The sequence below is a fragment of the Triturus cristatus genome, chromosome 2_1 (genome assembly GCF_964204655.1).
Source record: "Triturus cristatus chromosome 2_1, aTriCri1.1, whole genome shotgun sequence".
Lineage (NCBI taxonomy): Eukaryota > Metazoa > Chordata > Amphibia > Caudata > Salamandridae > Triturus > Triturus cristatus.
In genome coordinates, this window is record NC_140581.1 from 768112724 (window position 1) to 768136251 (window position 23528).

The window sequence follows — 23528 nt, forward strand, 5'->3', positions numbered from 1 at the left end:
AAGACTATTGGCAAAGATCAAAGATTTTTCTTTGATGAGTGCCTCAGACAACCTAGAAAATATTGCCTATATCTTATACTACTAACATTGTCTAACAGTCTTTACTATTACTTGCCTGTTTTAACAACACTCTAATTAAATTGGCAATTTAAAAATATTATTTACCTAAATGTTATCAAATATTTTCTTCCTACTTGCAGATGTCTTCTGTTTTTCAACTCTAGGTAACGTTTTAATTCCACCTGTCACCAAGAGTCTTTGGTGTTCCAGCTATCCAAATGTGTATCCAACATCCAATCCAAAGTCCAAAACCCAAAAAATGTGTTTAGAAGAAAATTGATTTTGTTTTTCAAAACTAAAATCCATCCACTTTTTGAAAAAAGGATCATCCAAAATGCCATTCCAAAAGACTGTTTCAAAAATGAAGTGTGCTCCATCCCCATGTAAAAATGCGATGTAGATGTCCAAAACCAGAAAAAAATCAATGTGATCTTCAACAGTTAAAAGAAATGATCGACCTTTACAAAATCCCAAACTGCTTATTCTTTAAGGAAAAAAATCCAAATATGTGGAAAAAACTCAACTGAACTCCGACCACGTGCTCAATACTCTTTCCACCAAGTGAAAAATGTCTGTGCGAGCTACAAAACCATAACGAAAAAAATGAAAAATGTTTTCTCTTTTCTTTTTCAAAAACATTTAAAAAGGTGCTTGCTAATGTACTTAATCACTTTTTTTCAACATATATTGAAAACAATTCAACCATCCCGCCATGGGCATGCAATAGCAACCTGCATGGTGTTATTTGAGGCTAGTTAGGGGTCGCAGCTGTATCCTCTAACTTGCTCCATGCTACTCCTGGCACTTCCTTTGTGACCCGTGGCTTCAGAGGGGGCAAAACATTTGCCTCCTCTGAGGCCAGGGGTCACAAAGGAAGTGCCAGGAGTAGCAGGGACAAGACAGTGGTTGCAGCTGAGACCTCTAACTAGCCTCAAATGACGTTCATGCTGCATGGGAATGAAAATGTATTAAAAACATAGAAATAAAACAGCATCCCACTTCCTTACTATTATGTACCGCACCCCCATTCTTGCAATAAAGCAACCTATAGACATTTAAAATGTAAACAAAATTGTTCTTACCTGACTGCAACTCTTCCTTGCTTCTGATCTCCACTGCGAAGCTCCATTGACTGGAGAAACAGATGCTCAACCACATACGCCATGAATTAAAATAAAATCAAAAAAAGGACAATTTCTCCCAATGGAATGAAAGAAAAACCATGGGAACTATCTTTAAAAAGTATTTAAAAATTGTTACAACTATTTTTTATTGTGTTTATTTTTAATAAATTACTAAATATCTTTACATATTTATTACATTTTTGCAGAATTGGAAAAATATTGTAATAATATTTAAAATGTTGCATATTTTTTAATCTAATAAATTAATTATAATGGAAATATTTTGTATTTGTCGAAAAATATTTTTAATATGCTACAATGTTTTAGGAATAGTATTCAATAATTAAATATTTTTTTCAATAATTTGATTTTAATTGTTTAATTATTAGATAAATTAATACTCAGGTATTTAAATAAATACTTGAGTATTCATAAACATCCCCACCCTATACCCTTATATCCCTTGCATCCAGTACCTACATTCTAGGCTTACAAATTACTTGGCACATGTTAATAAATATTATTCATAAATTCATTATTGTAAAAATGTATCCTCAGGTATTTAAATAAATACTGAGTATTAATAGACTTTACCACCCTATACCCCTGGTGCCTGAATTTTAGTGTTTCAAACTTCTTAGCACATGTTAAAAAATATTATTAGCATTTAAATTATTGTAAAAATTAATACACTGCTATTAAATAAATTCCTGAATATTAATACACTTCCCCGTCCTATACACCTGAATCCCCTGCATCCTGTACCAAAATTCTAGTGTTACAAATTACTTAGCACGTGTTAATAAATATTATTAGTAATTAAATTATTGTAAACATTAATACCCAGGTATTTTAATAAATACTGAGTATTAATAGACTTTACCACCCTATATCCCTTGCATTTGGTGCCTAAATTGAAGTGTTACAAATTAATTAGCATATGTAAATAAATATTATTAGTAATCAAATTTTTCTAAAAATTCATACTCATGTATTTAAATGAATATCTGAGTATTAATGCACTTCCCCACCCTACACCCCTATATTCCTTGCATCCCGTCCTAAAATTCAGTGTAGAAATTCATTTGCATTTACGGCCCTAACCATGACGACCCACAATATTTCTCTACTTTCTGGGGCCGTATATTAGATATGGGATCCACACATGTGATATGGGGGGGAATTTTAATATAGCACTACACCCAGCAGCGGATCGCTCCAACCCTCAGCCTCACCATAACACTAAGGCACGTGACACGCTGCTGGGGATACTGGAGAAACACAGGCTGGTGGATGCCTGGAGGTATATGCGTCCCACTGGGAGGGTGGGCACATATTACACCTCTGGTCACACCATGTGGTCTCGTCTCGATTACTGGCTTTGTTCCCAAGGCACGGTGCCTTGGATTCAATCTTTCACTCATCTTGCTCATACATACTCTGACCACGCCCATGAGTGCCTTGAGATAGTCCCCCCCAGTGCAGTAGTCACCCCTCATTTCTGGCGTCTCCTCCCAGAGTCCCTTTTAGATACAGTCTTCCAGGCTGAACTGGGGGAAGAAATCAAAGATTTCTTCGACAGGAACAAGGGCTCTGTGGACCTACTGTCCACACTTTGGGAGGCTTTTAAAGTCACCATTCGAGGCATAGGCATGTCTAAGAGCTGTGGTGTCCTCCGCAACATTAGGTGTAACTTGCAACGCCTGGAGGTCGAGATACGGCAGCTGGAAACCGACATTTGGAGGGAGGGATCTGGCAATCATAGAGCACTGCTTCGAGAAAAAATGACTGACTATATTACCACTGCTAACCGAGAAGTGAAGTTACGTGGCAAGTACTTCACAGCTCGCCGATACGGGGAGGGGGAGAGACCTGGTCGGGCTCTAACCACAGAGATTAAACAGCCTCGCTTCTCCAGCTTTGTGTTGGAGGTGGTGGACGAGGACGGCGTAAGACATGGGGATAGCCAAGACATGTTGCACACTTTTACCTCATTCTACAAAAACTTATATAAAACGCACCGCACCTCCCCGCCAGACTTCAAACCCCTATTCGGGGACATTACTCTGGGATGGTTAGGGGACTCACAATGTGAGTTTCTGGCTGCGCCTTTTGAGGACGATGAGCTCAGGAAGGCTAATATGCAGATGAGGTTGGGCAAGGCTCGGGTTCTGACGGCCTACGTGTGGATTTTTATAAATTATATCTCGAAGAGATGCTTCCCGTATTATAAGAAGTCTACCTTGAAGCCCGAGAGGCCCAAATCCTTCCGCCTTCCATGAGGGAAGCTTTAATCACCTCATTGTTAAAACCAGGTAAGCCTCCCGACCAATGCAAGTCCTATAGACCGCTGTCCTTGCTGAACACTGACACCAAGATTCTTGCTAAACTCTTGGCGAATCGTCTGTGTCTCCTGTTAGATAAACTGGTCCTTCCCGATCAGTCTGGTTTCATACCAGGCAGGGCGACGTCACACAATCTCCGCACCCTCTTTTCCATCTTGCAGACGGTGGATCCCAAGCTGGCACTGGCGGCGGTCATTTTAGACGCCTCCAAGGCCTTCTACTCTGTGGAGTGGGATTATTTATTCGCTTTGCTTCAATGTATGGGACTACCCGTCGGTTTCCTCTCCTGGATTCGTTTGTTGTATACATCGCCCACAGTGAGAGTACTGATTAACGGGCGAGCCTCACCATCCTTTTCCCTATCCCGCGGCACCCGCCAGGGATGCCCCCTCTCCCCCATCCTTTTTGCCCTTATTATGGAGCCACTGGCGGTGAGGATTAGACAGCACTACCAACATGTAGGACTTCGTTGCCTGTTACGCCCTATCCTTATATCCCTATATGCAGATGACGTCACCCTTTATATAAAAGACCCCCGTCAAAATTTGAATCCACTTATGCGCGAATTTGTTAGATTCGGTGGCCTCTCAGGCATAAACATAAACTTGTCCAAATCGCAAATCTTCCCCTTGACGAGTGATGCTACCCCCTTCGAGATGGACTATCCGATAGTGTGGTGCGAGGATGAGGTCAAATATCTTGGGATCAAGGTCACGACGAACCGCGATGAACTCATGCGCCTCAATTATGGTGCGCCATGGAACACATTGCTAGTTGCATTACTAGCTGGATAGCGTTACCCCTAACTATGGTGGGCTGCATAGCCCTTATTAAAATGGTCATATTACCCAAATTTCTTTACTTATTCCTTAATATTCCTTATAACCCCGGGTGCCACTTCTTCTGCACCCTTCGGTCGGATCTGGCTAGACTAGTGTGGGGGGGGGGCAAACAACCCCGTATTCAATGGGACACACTTTCACGACCGTGTGAGCAGGGGGGTTTAGACATTCCAAACTTTGAGCTGTACTACCTCAGTGTACAGGCACACTTTGCCCACTATTGGTTCCACCCCCCAGTTCCACCCCTTACGTAGCCACTTAGCATTGGTTATCGGATCCCATCCCGTTGGATGGTGTTATACTGTCCAGAGTGGCACCTCGTGAGAAAGAACCAACCTCAATTGATTGCACAAATGCGGCCTGGGTTCGTATTCTAGCACATACGTCCACACACTATCTCTATTCCCCTCTCCTTCCTTTGACTTACCGCCCCGAAGTGGCGCTGCTGCAAGAAGGCATTTTTAGGAACATGTCACGTGCACGGAACATTCGCACTTGGGGGGACCTCTTTGTTAAAGGTAAATTTCGCACTCTCCAGCAGTTATGTCATGACCCTCCACCCTCTATCATGGCCACATTTTTGTATGCCCGATTGAGACATGGGGTAGGAGTGTGCCACTCCAGGTCCCCTCAGAACCTCCTACCCTGCCGCCTCTGTATCGGGTGCTTCAGGCGAAGAACGCTAGTCATCTGATGTCTGTACTTTACCATTCTCTGTACGCTGATCATGAATACTTGCCTTGTACTGCCCGTGCTAAGTGGGGAGTGGAGTTGGGTCAAGAACTCACTGATGAGCAATGGACCTATTGCTGTAAACAGCCTGGGGAGGTCTCCTCGAACAGCAGGCTACGCATTATCCATTACCGATATCTTCAACGCTATTACAGCACTACCGTGCGGTTACACAGATACGTGCTGCGCGACTCTGACAGCTGCACTAGGTGCCAGGCGGGGCAGGCAGATTTTCTTCACCTTGCCTGGGTGAGTCCTGGGGTGTATGACTACTGGCAGCTGGTGTTTGATGCTCTTGATTCCATGATCACCGCACCCCTTCCTAGATCCTCACTCACTGCGCTCCTAGGCTATACTGCGCCCATCCCTACCACACACAGAAAGTTTGTTTCCTTAAGCCTAGTTCTGGCGAAATGCTGCGTGGCCTGCAGGTGGGGCCGTGGCCGTGCGCCTAAATTTAAGGAATGGTTGGGCGATATGATCCTTTGGCAAGAACAAATGTGCACGTATGCTGACTTATTACCTCGTTCTTCACGACCCCGGGATATATGGGGCCCGCTGAAGTTATATCTGCTGGAACATCCTTTCACTGTTGAATCCTAAGCCTGCGTACCTGGCACGTGATCTAGGGATACTTTTGCTATTCTTGTGATGTCTGGGGTGGGTAACATGATTCTGTATTGCTGCATAAACCATCATACACTGAGTGATACATCCTGTTTTTCCTATTGTCATCAAATGCCTAATGTATGCCATGCAGATCTGTTATTGTTTTTGCATTTCATATGTTGTACATCTTCATATGTACTATTCCTTGCACGATAATAATAGTAATGTGCTGTACGTGATGATGGCATCACTTGTACTCTGCTGACAGTTGTTTATTAAAGAAATTTAAAAAAAAAGAAAAATATATTTGCATTTGAAATAAATAATATTAGCATTTACAATAATGTTTTAATAACTCAGATATTTAAATACATACCTGAGAATTCATGCATTTCACCACCCTATACCCTTAATTTATTAATTGTATTAACTGAAATACCCCAACTGTTTAAAAAATAAATAAATGATCCCAGACTACTTACCATAAACTTACCTATATACTTACCGATAAATGTGTGGTAATTACCTGCGTGATAATGACATTCGTTGGAAAGGCATATTCATTGTAATGGCATGCGTAGTAATTTTGCATGCATGGTGATGACTTTGTGGTAAATGTATGTTGTGGTTAGGACTTTGTGGTAAAAGCTGTTTCCCAAGCTGTGCAGTGCATCATATGTACAAGCCCTAGTGTTACCAATATTGGACTATGGAATCAACACTCTATGCGGTCTTCCCAAATACAAACTGGCCCCGCTGAGGGCATTGCTTAACACTGCAGCCAGACTGGTCTCAGGAACTAAAAGAAATAACCACATTTCTCCGACCTTGAAAGTTCTGAACTGGCTACCCTATGAGGCAAGAATACAACTAAAGATCGCCTGTATGACCCATAAAGCCCAGCATAGCAATACCCCCAGTTACTTAGCACAAAAGTTAGAGTGGTCGGGAAGATGCAGACAATCGCGAAGTGCGAGTTCACTACTACTGAAACCACAATCCTTCCGCAAAAAGAGAACTGGTTGACGAGCATTCTCTGGTATTGCACCAAAGATTTGGAACTCCTTACCTCCAGATGTACGCAGAATCTCTTCCTTTACTTCCTTCAAAACAGAAGTAAAAATGCTTCTAGTAAACAAATGCACATGCTAAGACTTTAATTATTTGATGACTATTAGCCACCTATGCTATCCATATACCACTGTCTACCTCTTTTGTATTGAATGTCGAATTTCGAATGTATGTATATTACCCCAATCATCTAGGTGCCGATTCCGATCCGGGTAAAAAAATTTGCGTACGACTCGTATCCGTATATTTTCACGTACGAATCGTACAAGTACCGTACAAACTGCGAAGTACGATTCGTACGTGAAAAATACATACGAATTGCGTCGGGAAAATGGTCTGAGAGGGAGGCGTAAATTTTTACGTCCGAATAGCGTCGGTAAAAGTGTCCGATAGGGAGCCGGACATTTTAACGTGCAAATCGTAAAACAGAAGTCCGAGCACGCAAGTACGATCCGTACCGCCCGTACAAATACACAACCGCATGTAAAAGGCCCCGTACGGAGCGAACACTGTAGCACACATGTACACGGGTACACTTGTGCCCAGACACGAGTCGTACAGCCCCTCCTCACCCCGCACATGTCAGCACCGTACCCCTGTATGTCAGCACCGTACCCCCACCGCACCGTACCCCAACACCATAGAACAGCCCCACACCTGTACGCGCCGCACCCCAGGCCCGTACCCCACCCCGTGTATGTACGCACCGTACCCCCACCCCGTGTATGTACGCGCCGTACCCCCACCCCGTGTATGTACGCGCCGTCCCCCCACCCCGTGTAAGTACGTGCCGTACCCCCACCCCCGTGTATGTATGCGGGGGTGGGGGTACGGCGCGTACATACACGGGGGTGGGGGTCCGGCGTGTACTTACACGGGGTGGGGGACGGCACGTACATACACGGGGTGGGGGGATGGCGCGTACATACACGGGGTGGGGGTACGGCGCGTACATACACGGGGGTGGGGGTACGGCACGTACATACACGGGGTGGGGGTATGGCGCGTACATACACGGGGTGGTACGGCGCGTACATACACGGGGTGGGGGTATGGTGCGTACATATACGGGAGTGGGGGTACGGCGCGTACATGCACGGGGTGGGGGTACGGCGCGTACATACACGGGGTGGGGGTACTGCGCGTACATACACGGGGTGGGGGTACGGCACGTACATACACGGGGTGGGGGTACGGCGCGTACATACACGGGGTGGGGGTACGGCGCGTACATACACGGGGTGGGGGTACGGCGTGTACATACACGGGGTGGGGGTACAGCACGTACATACACGGGTGGGGGTACGGCACGTACCGGGCCCTCTTTTCCTTGTGCATCGCGGCGTACTTAGCTTTTCTGGCACTTTTTGGCTCCCGTAAAAATATAGCCGTGCGGAGTGCTGTGGGTACGAATCGTACTTGCTGGTCCGTAAAACACTGCCTGACTCCGTGCGGACGTCCAGGATCGGAATTGTATGTATTTTTTAGCCGCACGGTGTTTTTTTACGATTCGTACGGAAAAGTTATTTCTGTACGAATCGTACTTGCTGGTTTGTACGGTGGAATTCCCGGGTACGAGTCGTACGTAGAAAACGCTCCATACGACCATTTGTACTTGGGTTTTACAGGATCGGAATCGGCACCCTAATGTTTAAAAACAGTGTATTGTAAAGCGCTCTGATACCCTTGTGGGTCATGTTCGTGCTATATAAAACTTTATAAATAAATATTTGCAATATGTGGAATGTTTGGAGAAATGAAGGGCCTTATTATGAGTTTGGCGGTCCATGGGCCGCCAGACTCACAGTGGCGGTCTCCCGACCACCCTATTATGACTAGGGTGGTCGGGCCGTCCTGGGACTACCGCAACCTCCAGGGAACTACTGCTCCCTGGCAGTTGTGCAGCAGTCCTGAGGTTGCAATATGCTTGGAAGGGTCGCTGTAGCCCCGCCAAGCATATTACGCGTTTTCTCACTGCCACACTTTTCTTGGCGGTGCGAATGCCATGAAAAGTGTGGTGATGAAGAAACAAAGGAAGTATAAACAAAGAGAGAGCGAGGAAAAAAAGGTAACTTGTCCTCTTCCCCAATGAATTTTCACAAACAAAATGGACAAGTTTTTAGGAAGGCAACTTAAAGCAAACGTTTTTTGCAGTCAAATTTTTTTTTTTCAAAAGGGCATTCCTTAGAGACATTTTTAACCCGTAATTTCACTTCACATAACACGTCACTTGCTTTTCACCCAACAACCTGCTCCCCTGTAACTCAGGCTTTGTAGCACAGCTGGATTGCATTAGGCAATCCAGTTGGACCCCGATGATGAAGCATGCCACCTACTAGGTAGGTGGGTAAGGGGTTTTTCTACAACAGTTGTGTACTCTCCTTCTCAGTTTTTCAAAAGGTGACTGCAAAAAACGTTTGCTTTAAGTTGCCTTCCTAAAAACTTGTCCATTTTGTTTGTGAAGAAACAAAGGGGGCAGGTACTGCCTGTGAAGTTCCCATAGCAGTGCCTACTTCATAGGCACCGCCCTGAGTACACCACAGGACCACCCGTCAGGAGGTTCCTCCACAGGTTTGGAGGTGCAGGAACTCATAAAAAGGCCCTAAGACACTTCTTGTTGGCACATGCTTGAAGTAGGCATTATGTTTGACGCAAAGCCTTGTTTGGCTATCCTAGTAGATCAGGCTTGTTGTTAAAAACTATGGGTGCTTGTGCTGATTCACACAAGTTTCAACTAAGTAATCGCCCTTGACACAAAGCGGCGCATGGAGGAGAAAAGCAACATTTGAACTGAGAAAAATACATCTTTCCTGTTGGTAATACCTTTTTGTGCTGGAAAGCAAATACACTTGCAAGATATTGATAGCCCCCAGTTTGCATGACTTTTCCCGGGTGCAAGTTCTTACTAAATCTTGGCCGTGAACTGTTGACACAACTTTACTTCTGGCAAGATGTGTAAACACACATGCTGAAACGTTTCCACTTGTAGCAAAGTTTACTTTGACTTTTACCAGTAAACTGCATAAGCATTATATCCACTTGTAGATAGCGCAAAAAGCCAAAAAGGATCACGTTTGACAGAAAAGCAAATATCTGACACTTACTCGATTTTGTTCCACAGACGGGTGCAATTTGTCCACTGGAGCAAGTACACATGTTAGGTCGTGAACAGAATCCGTCGCCACAACTATTTCTGCAAATTGCTGCAAGTTTAAAAAACATGAAAGAAAACATTAGATATGACATACTTCATACGTCTCACTAGATGTTACAGCACAGTTGCTGGGACAGAAAAATGATTACATTTTATTTTGAAGGGTGATATTAATCATGAAAATGTACAGGCGCAGCCAAAGGAACAGCAGAGACGTGTAAAGCAACAGCCTCTTAAATCTGTGTGAACTCGAGGTTCTCCTGTTCACATCTACACAGTCCAAACAGATTTCCATCTGTTTGGGGTGGATGAAATAAGAGAACCATGAAATACTCAACAGTGAGGATTTGTGAGCTGTCTGCAAAGGACTTAGGGTCCGATTCACAAAGCTTTTGTTGCATGGGAAGGTGAGTCTTATTGTTGTATTATATGCGACTTGCTCAAGTACAGGTTTCAACACCAATCCACACTCTGGACCTCATTACGATGTCAGTCGGATAGTAACCGACAGGCCATGGGTTGCGGTCCGATCGACACCTGGTGTTGCGGTCCAACCACCTGTTATGATGCGGGCAGTCGAAGGCAGCGGGTGGAGGGACCAGACGACGCTTCTGGCATGCTCAAGGAGCCCGCCCGACCATTGGTCGGAGTGTAATACCCTACAATAGTGGCAGTGCCTGCTCAGGCACCGCTGTAGGGATTATGGTGTCCATTTTAGACAGCCTTCAATGGCGGTCCGACCGCCATAGAAAGGCTGTCTGAAAAGGAACTTTCGAGACCCCCCTGGCAGGGCCCTCATCTTCCGCAGTCTCTGCTATGAGGCCGGGGGGGCACCTGTGGTGCCCCCCCAAACATCCATACCCTGTGTGCCAGGCACCACAGGGTTCCTGGCACACTGTGCATGCACGTTTGAAAACATCACTTTTTTCAATGCGGCTTGTGCTGCTGCCCGTTTCCAGCAGCGACACAAGCCGCAATGGAAAAATTGATGTTTCCGACTGCTTCATGAGCAGTGTCAATGTACCACTGGTCGCATCCGAATTTGCCGGATGGAACCTGCGACTACTAGTCGGGCGGTTTCTATTCTGAACTGATGTAGATTGGACATGCGTCTGACCAGATTCGTAATAAGGCCCTCTGTTCTTGCATGTAATGTACCGCCTAAGCATCGCCTCGTATACATATCCAGATTATAAAAGCCTTTAATTTCTCTGGTTAGGCTGTTTCTAGAGGTTGGCAAATTTGTAAACAGATAAGTGACCGGAGGAACAGTGGAAAAGGGATTTGCCCAGGATCATATAAGATGTTAAAGCAGGGAACCCTGGATTAGCACACACAGTGTTCCAGGTTCCATAGCTAGAAATCTAGCCACGCTCCTTTTTATCTAATTATTAATGTCATCCTCGGTGGAGAGTATGTATTAGCACCCAAACAGCAATAGTACCTGGTCAAAGAGGGTTACTAAACTGCACCTTTTTCTTCCCTCAACCTCATTTCCGCCCCTCGTTTAAGTGAAGAATAGGACTGAAATGCCTTCTCTGGGAGCCGTAAAACCACCGTCAGCAGCTAGATCGATCCACTCTATTTTACGGACCATGTCCTGCTTTCCAGTGTTCTTGTACCAACATAGGAAATACCAATATATCATTAACTTGCCCTGACTCTGTCCGAATTGTACACTTCCCAAAGCTGGGGACAGGCAGAATGCTGGTTGGCACCAAGTCCCAACGTCCCTGTCTTTCAGGGACCAAAAACCTGGTTAACTGACCCATGATCAAATTATCTGCCATTCAATGCAATAAACAACATTGAGGTAGTCACTTCTGAATATGCCAACCCATAAAATATAATCAATAAATAACTGTAAATTGTAATTGAATGCTCTGATGAATAATAATTGTGTTTTTTTGTAACGTGCTACGCATCACCTTGGCCATTTTTTAGGGAACTCACCACCAGGAAAAGCATACAAGTGATAAGTTCAGAGACTACAAGATTTTGAGTGTAATGGAATGCATAACATGAACTTAGACTTCTTATACTTTGGTGTCTCCCATGAAGACATTGGGTTTATCTGAAGGCTTGTTTGAGAAGTGCGGTAGTTGTATTGGGAGCTGCAGCACTGCAAGGACCACAGATCTTTAGTTCCCAAGCTCCATGCTTCTTTTTTGTTTTTAAATATATTTCATAAACTTTTTTAAAACAGAGAAGTAATCATAAGCATAAAATATGGATATTTATTAAAATATTACATTATTTTACTTGTCAAGAAAACTATAATGAATCAATTGCAAAAATGAAGGGAAAGGTAATGAGAACAGCCGATATGAAATACACAAGATATGAATATAAGGAATTGCAAAGTGATGACATTGAACTATGAAGATAAGATTCAATAGATGGCCAGTAGAAGCACTTCAATTTTTAGAACTTGTGAAAATCATCTTTCCTTTCTATTCGTAAAATTAACCCACTAATAGGAGGCATGAGAAGACAAACCAAGACAAAACTAGAGAGCTTTTTTGCCAGCATAACTCATAACTCCCAAACCTCTCTAACTCACCCCTTCTGCATATTGTAGAAAACTATCCTTAAAACCCTCAAATCATCTTTAAAGTGTCTAAACTGAAAACACTCACGTCTGGGAGATTGCTAGTGTTAAGTGGGAAGTGTGTGTGTGAGGAACAATAGAGAGAGGATTGAGTGGCAGACCAGTGATGAACAAAGATTTTTGAAGAATGTGGTGAACTGCAGTGTTGAGGAGGGGAGCATGAGAGTGCTTCTTTCTGATCAGTGCTTTTTTTGAGCTGGTGTTTGCTGGTAGGGTCCTCCGGCACTAGTTTTTGGAGGCTGGCACTTATTTTTTCTCAAATATTGAGAAAGAGAGGGAAATAAAGGAAGAAAACAGGAACCTGAGAGAGTCAGATAAAGAGACAGGGAGTATCTGATGATGGATTAACAAGGCATGATGTAGAATCAAGATTATGGAGCCTTTGGAACACCCACATTCAGGGACGTCGGTGCGTCACTCTTTTTGACGCACCGGCGGCGCAGTGTGCCTACCCATATTTATAACGCCATGTAAAGTCACCCTGCGTGACTTTTCATGGCCCTGTAAATATGGGCCCCTTTCATTTAATACTCTATTCCATGGGTGTTCCTGTAGGTGTTCCTGTGCAACATCCATGGAACCTGACACAGTCCCAGATTTACAAAGTTTTGTAAAGCTTGGAAAGCGTCAGAAGCCTACGCCTCTCCAGGGGAGGCACAGGAGTGGCACAACGAGGAGAAATACTTTTATTTTCCCTCATTGTCATTTTTTCCTCTTTCTATGCGTGCTGCATTCTGCAGCATGCATTGAAAGATGAAAATGCCATCAATTATTGTTTTTGTGCAGGAAGGTGTACCTTCCTCTCCAAAAACAATTATCCCCGCAATGCAGGCACCCTTGCAACATGACGCAAGGGTGCCTGCACTGAGGAAGCACATAGAGGAAGCATATTGTTGTATTATGACGCATCCCTGTGCTTTTTGAAGCAGCTCGGTGCAGCAAAATGGATTGCGACGCTGCACTGCATCTTTTTTTGTAAATGAGCCCCTCAATGCGCCACCTGCGGGCTTCTGAGCAGAACCTTGGGCTCCAGAATTTATTCTTTTGCAAATTAAGCACTATATCTGCCCTTTTTGAAGCCTGGATGGATCAAAGATCCCAGTCTTCACGTTCATTCATTGCGGGTTCTTCATTATACCCATTTGACTCCCATTTTCCTTGGAGAACCATGTCTAAAATGAGTGACATGAGGCACCATGAAGCATTAGCAGTTATCCAGAGTGCTGCAGTCTTGGGCATCCGTGCCCAGCATGTTGGTTCTACACATACGGTTTCCTTTCCTCCAGTGCACACAGTCTATAGGAGGGGTTTGCTTGTTAAATTCTTTTTTATTTGCATAGTAAGATTAGTCCTACAGGTGCCGTTTGATCTGCGAACGCATAAATGTGGGAAAGTGGGTTCTGCCCTGTCTCTTACACTTTCCCAAATGAGGCAGCCCAGCTTCCAGCTATGCATCTGTTTCCAACCAGTTGTACTGATTGTTGTTTCTTATTCATGTTCTATTCATACGGATTGCATAATCTTTTCAAGCCAGGTACTGCTTGTTCTAAAATGCAGTATTACACTCTGTTTAGCTGCTATGCCTACTTGCTTCTCTCCTACAGGTTTGAGCACACAACCTCCACAGCACCAGACTAAGCAGTACCTCTAGACACATCAAGGCCCAAATCCAGGGGCGGCTCCTCCATGTGGGCGGAGGAGCTTCGCCCCACTGCTTTCTTGCAGTGCAAGAAGCAGAAATATAAAATGGTCTTTGAAATAGCATTTTATGTTTCTGCTTCTCACACGGCGAGAATGCAGAAGGCAGGGTTTGGTTGGGGGCAGACAGGCAGGTGGCCGGTCCTGCTCCAGGCAGGGGAGGAGCAGCTTGCCCACTGTTGTGGGCACTGACTGTTTCGTCGGCCCCAGTGCCGACCAAACCAGTCATATACACTCTGCATTTCCTATATGTAGGCTGCATGCAGCCTACATAGAGAAAATGGCTTCCCCATAGACACCTGTTGGGTCGGGGTCCCAGCCGATCACAATGCTGGCACTGCAGCGTTGTGATTGGCTTAGGGGAGGGAAGGGAGTCTGCCTGCTTCTGCTTCCTGTTGTAGGATGACACAGACCAACGACGCAGGACCGGCCAGCAAAGGTAAGTTAATTTAACTTTTTTTAAATTAATTAAATCTTCCCTCCCATGCGACCCCCTCACCATGCACCCCCCACCCGCGAGTTATACCGGCCGTGACTGCCTAAATCATTAAATCACCTCAATTAGGGATAAGGATGGGGGTAGGGAATTCAAAAGAAGAATATTAAAAGATATGATACAGACAATCTTCAAGACAAATCAAATTGGATTAAACTCTGCAGCTGGTACAAGGTTATAACAACAGACACTTTGAGAAATAGGAGAGAATGGGGCTTCAGGGAAATATGGGAGCCAGGGGGCACAGGCCAGGTGGTATACTGTTCAGTACATAGGAAGGATGAGAGTACCATATTGTAGCTAGATAGTAGACCTAGGGTCTGACATAGAGTTTGTCGGATGGGATACTCCGTCATAACCGTGATAGATATCCTGTCCGCTGTATTATTACAAGTGTCATAGGCTATCATGCATTTGTAATTCGGCAGACGGGATACTCTGTCAAAATTGTGACAGAGAATCCCATCCGCCAAACTCAAAATCAGGCCCATAATCACTTATCAGAATATAACATCAGATCACCACTAATAAACCAACTCTCATTCAGTCAAAGAACAAGGGCCAGCGGCAACTTACGCTGCCCTTCTATTAGGGTCAGATTGGCCTATAAGGCAATCAGGCAGTGCCCGATGGGCTGATCTGACAGATCAATGTGTGGATCGATTTTTTGCAATTGCAGGTCGGTTTTATGGCTGTGTGACCCTTTCAAAGAGTTGATTTATCATGCTATTACCACTTTTTTTAGATACCTGCTTCAGTTATGGGGGCCTCTATTATGTGTGTCCCCGGGCCTATTTTTGTCCCAGTTCGACCCTGCCCTTTATCGCTAGCAGAGTCACCAATCCACACTCAAACGAAGCAGTAATATGCCTCTGCAGCACGGGGTCTGGTTCTATAGCTGACTCAGCCTATGCGAAGGGTCAGAAGACCTATACCCTGACTGTGGTACACCAGCAAAAGACAAGACCAGTGGCATCTACTGTGAAGGGGGGTGGGTGAACGCCCACAGGAACTGGATGCTGGAACTCCCTTAACCAATTCTGGTGCTGCTGTCATGCTGTGAGGACAGTGCCCTGATTGGAGGGAACGGCCTCACTCATCACTCCACAGCACCCTGGAGGCCTGCCCTTACTCTAAACCAGCTGTCTTAAGACAGCTGAGTTAGAAATTTCAAATTACACAAGTCTGGTTGGCCGTCACAAGATGGTCGGCCAAAGGGACATGTGCACTTTGAAAAGTGGATAACCAGCCCACCCTCCTCCCTGCTGCTGTCACTCAGCAGCGGCCCGCCCCCATCCTAACATAATGTTCGAGACGGGGGATGAAAAATAAAATGGTAATCATCTTGGGGGCTTTGGGAGGGAATGTAAGTGGGGCGATGCTCCTCCCCACCAACGGAGGAGCTGATCCTGGACAAGACAAAGAATTACTAACTTGACATGGGTTTGGACTGCAGGCCTTAAGAAAGCTGCCCCTTCTCCCAGCTCCTGCCACCAAAATTAAAACCCTGTACTCATCTCCATCACATATATTTACATAGGCAGGACATTTCTACAGGCATTTACTCCAAGGACCCACAGCCATGTGTCAAACCTACAACCGCACACAATCTCAGCATGAAATTGGCAACAATGCATGAGACATACAAATAATAGTAGATTATATATAATAGGTATAATATTACAAATATTCTGCCATACTTCATACCAAAAAGGAGAAACTGGTGCACCTTTGACCATTAACCTTAATTTGGAGTACATCACAACTGTAACACATTTTCTGGTATGAAAACCAGTGCTTAATTTGAACCGGTGGTTTCCTGTGCTCAGCAGGAGCACATAATCGTGGACCCAAAGGTATTGGATCGCGTTTTATGAGCACCAGTTAAATACACATTCATTTTTTGTAGGCAGGAGGAGATTAAGGCATTTGCCCGAAATCACAGGATGCTGAGCCTACACTGAGACTAGAACCTGGTTCGGCAGAATTGGTCGTTATGCTACATCCAATCCCCACTTATTAGGTTTCATGGTTAGTAGTTAGTTTTGTTTAGGTGGGCGCTAATAGGAGCAATAGCCTGGTGCAAGCTGCCTCCTGACCAGAGCCCCGTGACCTATATTTTCACAAATTAACCACTGATGAAAACATGCTTTTTAACTTTGAAAGAATGCTCGAAGCATGCGGATTTCAGTCTGTCTTCTTGCAACCCTCTGATGCATAAAAGTCAGCACGTCATCATTCCTAGCCTCCTCAGAGAACTGACGCAGGCTCCCTCTTCTGCACTCCTGTTATTGGGGCCACATGGAATGATAGTCCCAAATGAGAGGAGCACGAGGATGCCGCATCGCGTCATTACTGCAGAATTTTTTCAGAAGATCAAACAAGGGAAGACGTAGTAAACATCTGCTGAGCGGCCCGAGGGCAGCATGTGCAAGGCAAGGAATGCGCTACACTCTGTAACTGAAAGTCACATGTGGTTTAATACTTTTTCCAAAAGCGGTCTGACTGCAGCAGAATGCAGTGCGTTGCACCAGGCCGTTGTCCAGGTATAATTACGGATAGCAGCCAGACACACTTGACTAGTATAGTGGTGATTATTCAACGCGTCACACATGTATATGGGCAGTGATGTGGGTGGTGATTTTGTCAAGAAGATTGCAATTTAAAAAAGAAGGAAACAGCCCGAGGCGTCGTTGGGTTCATAGGTCACGCCCCATCGCAATGTACTATGGGCAAAAGAGGTTCCACCGTGTAATTACTCACTGATGTTTACTACACTGGACATCTATGCGCTCTATTAGGGTGTAGGAGGACGCCACGAGAGCTGGCAGAGATAAGTGGTTTCGAAATTTCCTGGCATCTGACCTACTGATAGGCTGTTGCAACATTGTGCCTTTTTAAATTTAGTTGTACCTTTCTTTTTTAAATGCTTATTAGCGACTCTTACAGCTGCTGTTTCACCTCAGCATTCAAAGTTAACATTACCAGCTGCAGGAAGACCAACACTTTGCAATGGAACTCTGACAAAACTGAGGTGCTTGTGACTGAAGGACCTTTACACTCTCATCCGTGGCTGGTGGACATGATGTTGCACCTGTCGTGTCCTAAGGGCACCAATAAGGACAGACACAGAGGGTTCTATCAGGACACTTTATTCTCTCGTCCTTACACCAGCTTGCCCTGCACTCGACTACCTGTCCATCCCCTTTTTCCGCCCTTTCCTGTGTCCGGCCATACCTCCGTTCCTCCACCCACTCTGCTCCGCCCACACCAACCACTAGACCACCTCATCTCTACAGCACCCACCCTAGTGGCATTTCTAGGCAAACTAGAAACCATCCATGATACTGTCTTGCATCTTAGATGGCACGTGAACTAAGTAGATGCCACCTAAAACAAGCATTGGCATAGCCAATAGGTCTCGCCTTTGAGACCTTATAAGCGTTTAGCCATGCAACTCTTGATGTTGTTGCACCAAGGATATTGTGCTGGATAACTAAACACTTATAAGGTCCCAAAGACGAGACCTATTGGCTATGCCAATGCTTGTTTTTTGTTTTAAACTAGTTTAGCACTGACACTGGAGCATTGCGTCAGAGTGCTTCTTATTGAAGTTTTCATTGTACCCAATGTTTGCGCTGCTCTGTGATGAGCCAGCGTCTCTACTGAGCAGCTCGACGGAGTCCTGGTTGGGTCTGTTTCTATCCATTGTCTATTCCTGCGCATAGATCCTCTTTGGAAGTTTTCTCCTTCGTCGGTGGTGTAGCTGGTTCTAGGTTGTGTATCTAAATCGTCCTTTGTAGTTCATAAATGCACGTGTTATTGTGTATTTCAGGTGAGGAGATGCCATTCAATTTCTTGGTTCATCCTCAAAGTCCTTCTGTTCCTCGTCACAGTCTCGTGGCTGGTGGTTAATTTGTGCAGGTGCTTGCTGGCGGTCACCTCTGGTGCTAATTTCAATGGACTAGGACTCTTTTTCACCACCTCTACTCTTCTGCAGCCTAATATAACAGGGGGACAGATGATTCCTTCTTTTATTTTCAGTGGAAGTAGAAATCGAATGGCAACCAATACCTTCATCATTTCACGGTGCAGGGGATCCTTCTTCTGTTTCTATGAACTAGACTTGACTGCTCCCTCTGGGCCTCCACTGTACGGGGGGGGCACCCGGAAGAGGTGATCGGAGGCCTGTCTTCCCTTCTGCTCACACCACCTCTTCAGACACATTTTGGGGACCAGCACGTGTTTGTGTGTAAATTAAGCACCGGCCACATCCCTCCTTCCTGTCTGTGTCTTCTACCAGTGTGTCAGTACTTGAAGTTTACAGTCAGTATTATGGGGTGAAAGGTCGGGTATTTGGAGGTTTAGGGGAGGAACTCCAAGTGTGCATCGTCGCCTGTTTCCCAGATATGGACGACTATTCATAAAGTAAGAACTGTGACCCCCACATTAGTATTGTGGGTTGGTAATTGGAGCATTGCCTTCTGTGCCCAAGTTATCCTGCCACACCTGGCGTTAGCCTTCTGGCTGCTTGAAGATGGAGGCCTGGCATTGTGCCAGCGCGTGCCTAGCATCTGCCTGCAGCTGCCTCGGGGGTCTCCATGGGGCGGTGCCAACAGAGACACATCTCTGGGGATTGTAACATCTCCACAGGCCTCTGTTGGCCCAGAGCTGAGCGCTGCTCATGTCCCGGCCTGCACCTCGCATCAGCTGCGTTGTTGACATCGTTGGCACCGCACACCCTGCTGCGCAGTCCTCCACTTTCACATCTGTGGAGGTGTGCGCCTGTGTGCAGTGTGATGCACAGCAAGTGTGTGTGTACATCAGGGCGTCTCATCTCCTCCAATTGTTAAATACAGCACTGCGCTGCTGCCCGACAGAGGGTCACGATAATGTACACAAAGACCTAGTAGCCTCCAGGTACCTCTGTTCCCGCAGCCCTGCTTCCGTGTGCACAGCACCAGGGCACAAGCGCTGAGTCACAACAGACGCACATGCCGGGTGCACAAAAGGCACTTGTGTTCATTCCGTGGTGTGTCTGCATCACCTCTAAGCGGTGAGTGTCCCACTGGGGCTCATTGCATCCTTGCCATGCAAGATCTAAGATGACGCTGCACTCCCTGTGTGACGAGAGCCCACGTTTCTTCCAAGGCCTGGCTAACTACCCCGAAGACCACTGGGTTCATGTCCGCAAACCAGAACATGTATTACAAATATACATTGTATCCTTAAATAGGACCATTCAAACATACCTCTGTAGTCCAACCCCGCCTCACACGAAATATACTCGTCAGCTCATCATAATGCGCAAATGAATGCATGAATAGATTGCTTTAAAAAGCTAAACACCATAAAGAAAGGGTGGAAATACCTAAAAGGCAGAAAGAAAAGAGAAACATTTTGCGTGGGTGGGGGGGCTGAAGCAGGAGAGTCTGTCCGAGCGGCCATTACAAGCATCTGGGCGGCGCTACAAATGAGAAAAAAAAGTGCTTTGAGTCCTTTAAAGGAAAGAGTGTAAATCCGCCCGTAAACGATCCAATCCCGGTGGGTGGGGCTAAAAGGAGACAGGGTTGCAACAAGGAGGGATTGACATCCCTTCAGTGCAATCATTGCACCGCCTTTGGCATAATTTGTGACGCCAAACGAAGCGCACGAATGAAAGCTGAAGGCGGAGCTGGGACGAGGCTTCTGGAATAGTATCGATTCCAAGAAGCCTTGTAAGACGAGACCTAAAAAACTAGTGGAAAATACCTTACTTGCCCTTATTTTGGTGGGAGACAGTTCTTCAGGGCACTGTCTCTTCCTATTTGGATTACGGGAATGTCCTATATTTACGTCTTTCCAAATATTTGTTTTCTTGATTGCAACTAGTACGTAACACAGCAACCTTACTTATTTTAGAGCTTAATCATTGGCCTTCCACGTCTGGTCACTTTCTAGCTCAAACTGGCTTCAAATTGCCTCAAATCCTCAGTATCTGTCACCACACTCTCTCTGGTACAGGGCCAGCATTTTGTTCAACACAGTTAAAAGTGTTTCGTTCCTCACCGATTTCTGTGTTCTTTCGCAGCCAGACTTCTAGCACTGCCAACCATACACTAAATTCCACAAGGCAGTCTTGCTTTTTCTTTACTCATTGCCAAATATTTGCCAACTATCGCTAGAAGCTCCCTATGTCAAGTTGTGTCCAAAGTAACAATGTTATTTTCAACAAAAACTCATGGCCTGGATTTTGAAGAGCATGATGTAAGGTACATGCAGAGAATCTGGTCTGAGCTGATCTTAGCAAACTTTTCCAAACCTATTCACCTATGTTCACCTGTGTCAGTAAGTTGGATAAGGATGGAAATGCCATACCTTAGCACTCACACAAATTATTGCGTTTGAATGTTCAGCAACTTGGCTGTAGTCTTTTGTCACTGTAATGAGATATATATATATATATATATATCCATATATATACATATTACCTACTGGCGGTCGCCAGTAGGTAGTTATAGTTAGGACCACGTTTCCATAGGAAATCCGCAACATTCTATTTTGAATAACTTTGGCGCCGGTCGACGAATCCTCGCGAATGTTTCAAAATAGGTGGGGCGCTACGCTCCGCTCCTTCCCTGAAAGTCTCGGGGGGATTCGTCAAGCGGGGGCTGAGATAAAAGGGGGGTCCCAAAACGCGTTTTTCCCATGCATTTTTCCATAGGACCTTTAGACAGGGCTACAGCCCGAACGGCTGAACAGAATTACTAGAAATTTGGCAGAGAGGTAGTCCTCAGGTCAAGGAAGTGCCTTTTGTAGGTTTGGTGTAAATCTGTTCAGTAGATTCTGAGAAAATAGCCTTTAAATCAATATATATATCTGAGCCAGCTTACGGTGCGCTTACGGTACGCTTACCGTACGCGTACGGTGGCGTGCGCGAGCGCGATTCTGATTGGCTCTTAGATCTTAGTAAACATTCGAATCGGCCGAAACCAGGAAGCGGCGGCCGCCATTTTCTCTCTCGCACTGAGAGTGATGTTTAAAATATAAAGCACAAAAACATGTAAAGGGGCTGTTTAGACAGCTCCCACACACATAGCAATGTTGAGGGAGTCCCCAAAGATCCCCCAAGGCCAAAAACTGAATTTTTATTTTTTCGCTAATTTCGCCGATTACGCTTACCGTACGCGTACGGTAAACAATTATCAAAAAAAAAAAATTATCCACACTCTCCCCACCCCGTGTGCAATTGGAGCCCGAAGGCTTATAACAGATACGAAAAATTAAAATATTACCTTTCAAAACGAAGTGCATCATATGTCCTCTATGTGCGCACGGTGCGCGAAGCGCATCGTGCGTACATGGCCCATCTAGCGTAACGTGGGCACGCGGTGCGCTATGCGCACCGCGTGCCCACCGTGCGTGCACGGCACTAACTGCGACCGCAATCTTCTGCTGATGACATATGTGTCTTTATGAAAAAAAAATATTTGTAATATATGTATAGCTAAAAATGTATGGAAGAAGACATGGGCAAATAAGTGTCTAAATACAGTATTAGCATCAGCAGAGGATTGCGGTCGCGTGAGTTATAGTTGCCTGCACTAACTATAACGGGGGAATTTCATTGGTTTTTTATCAGTAAAATTTCCGCTAACTATAACATGTGTGAAACCTATGGTTTTTTCAGTGAATATATATATATATGTGTATATATTTATATGTAATTAGTATTGTAAGTGGTCATTATGATGTGGCTTCACATGGTTTTTGTTTGTCCTTTTTCTTTACAGAGCAATGTTCTCTGGGGTGCACTAATGTGAGAGTACATCTTATATTTTTAAATAATTGCTTCTTGTTAAATATAAAGGGTTTAGCTAGCCAGTCGTACTGGACATTACAGTGGACTGGAGGAGTAAGTAAGAACAACCTCCAGTATTGGGGTCTTTCATTGAGCTAACCAGATACTTTAGGCTGGGTGAAACATGTTGACCATTATCATAGCATGACAGCGTAATTAATATCTCTGGTTATCATTCCCTTTTTTGCTTTTAATCCTATCAGGGCAACCATCAATAAATCAGAAGGCTAGGATAGCTCTAGGTCCTTTTAATTATTCACTTTCTGCATTTCTGGTTGACATGGAGTGCGAACTCCACATTTCTTTTCAAAAACCCTCACTCCCACTTCTGTGGCAGAGCCCACCATGGACGTCCAAGGTGTAGAAAACCGGATAATGAAGCATGCCACATTTCGATGTGGGTAAGTGCCTGGTATTTCCCAGAGATACCTCTGTAGAAGGAAAAGGCATCACCAGTAATAATTGCCGATCTTTTCACATGTGTTTGCTTATGTTGGGAGGAGAATAAATACTTTTCACCCCTGTTTTTTCTGGAATAGGTGTTGTAGCGTCCTCCCCAGCCTGGGTACTCACCAATGACTAAGCCATACAGGGTTTCTTTATTATGTCTAGGTGCTAGTGTCTGACAACAGAGAATAACAAGGAGCAATGTTGTTTGAGCTTGCCTAGGCTGATCCGACTAAATCCCAGAAAAAGAACAGAATACAAAAACATGTGATGACTATGTGTGAAAATACAGTGTAGCACAAAAACAAGCGTGATGTCTGGTAATGTGTGCAAAGCAAAAGTGGCCTACAATGTGAATAATTAGGCTAACATAGGGAAAACGACAATGGGCTATATAGGAAACATATGACAACTGGTAAGAGTTCAAGGGTGCTGGTACCAAGACTGATGCGTAATAATATCTTTCAGTTTCAGCATGTCACTATCTTGACTCTTGGCA

General features: G+C 44.9%; 1 protein-coding gene across 1 annotated transcript in view; it reads right to left on the bottom strand.

The window, feature by feature from the left end:
* FBN2 (fibrillin 2) overlaps positions 1 to 23528 on the bottom strand; it is a 969744-nt gene that overhangs the window by 886312 nt on the left and 59904 nt on the right. The window contains exon 3 of the mRNA XM_085632710.1: positions 9888 to 9986. Within this exon, the coding sequence (XP_085488836.1) occupies positions 9888 to 9986 (99 nt within the window). The remainder of the gene's footprint in view (positions 1 to 9887; positions 9987 to 23528) is intronic.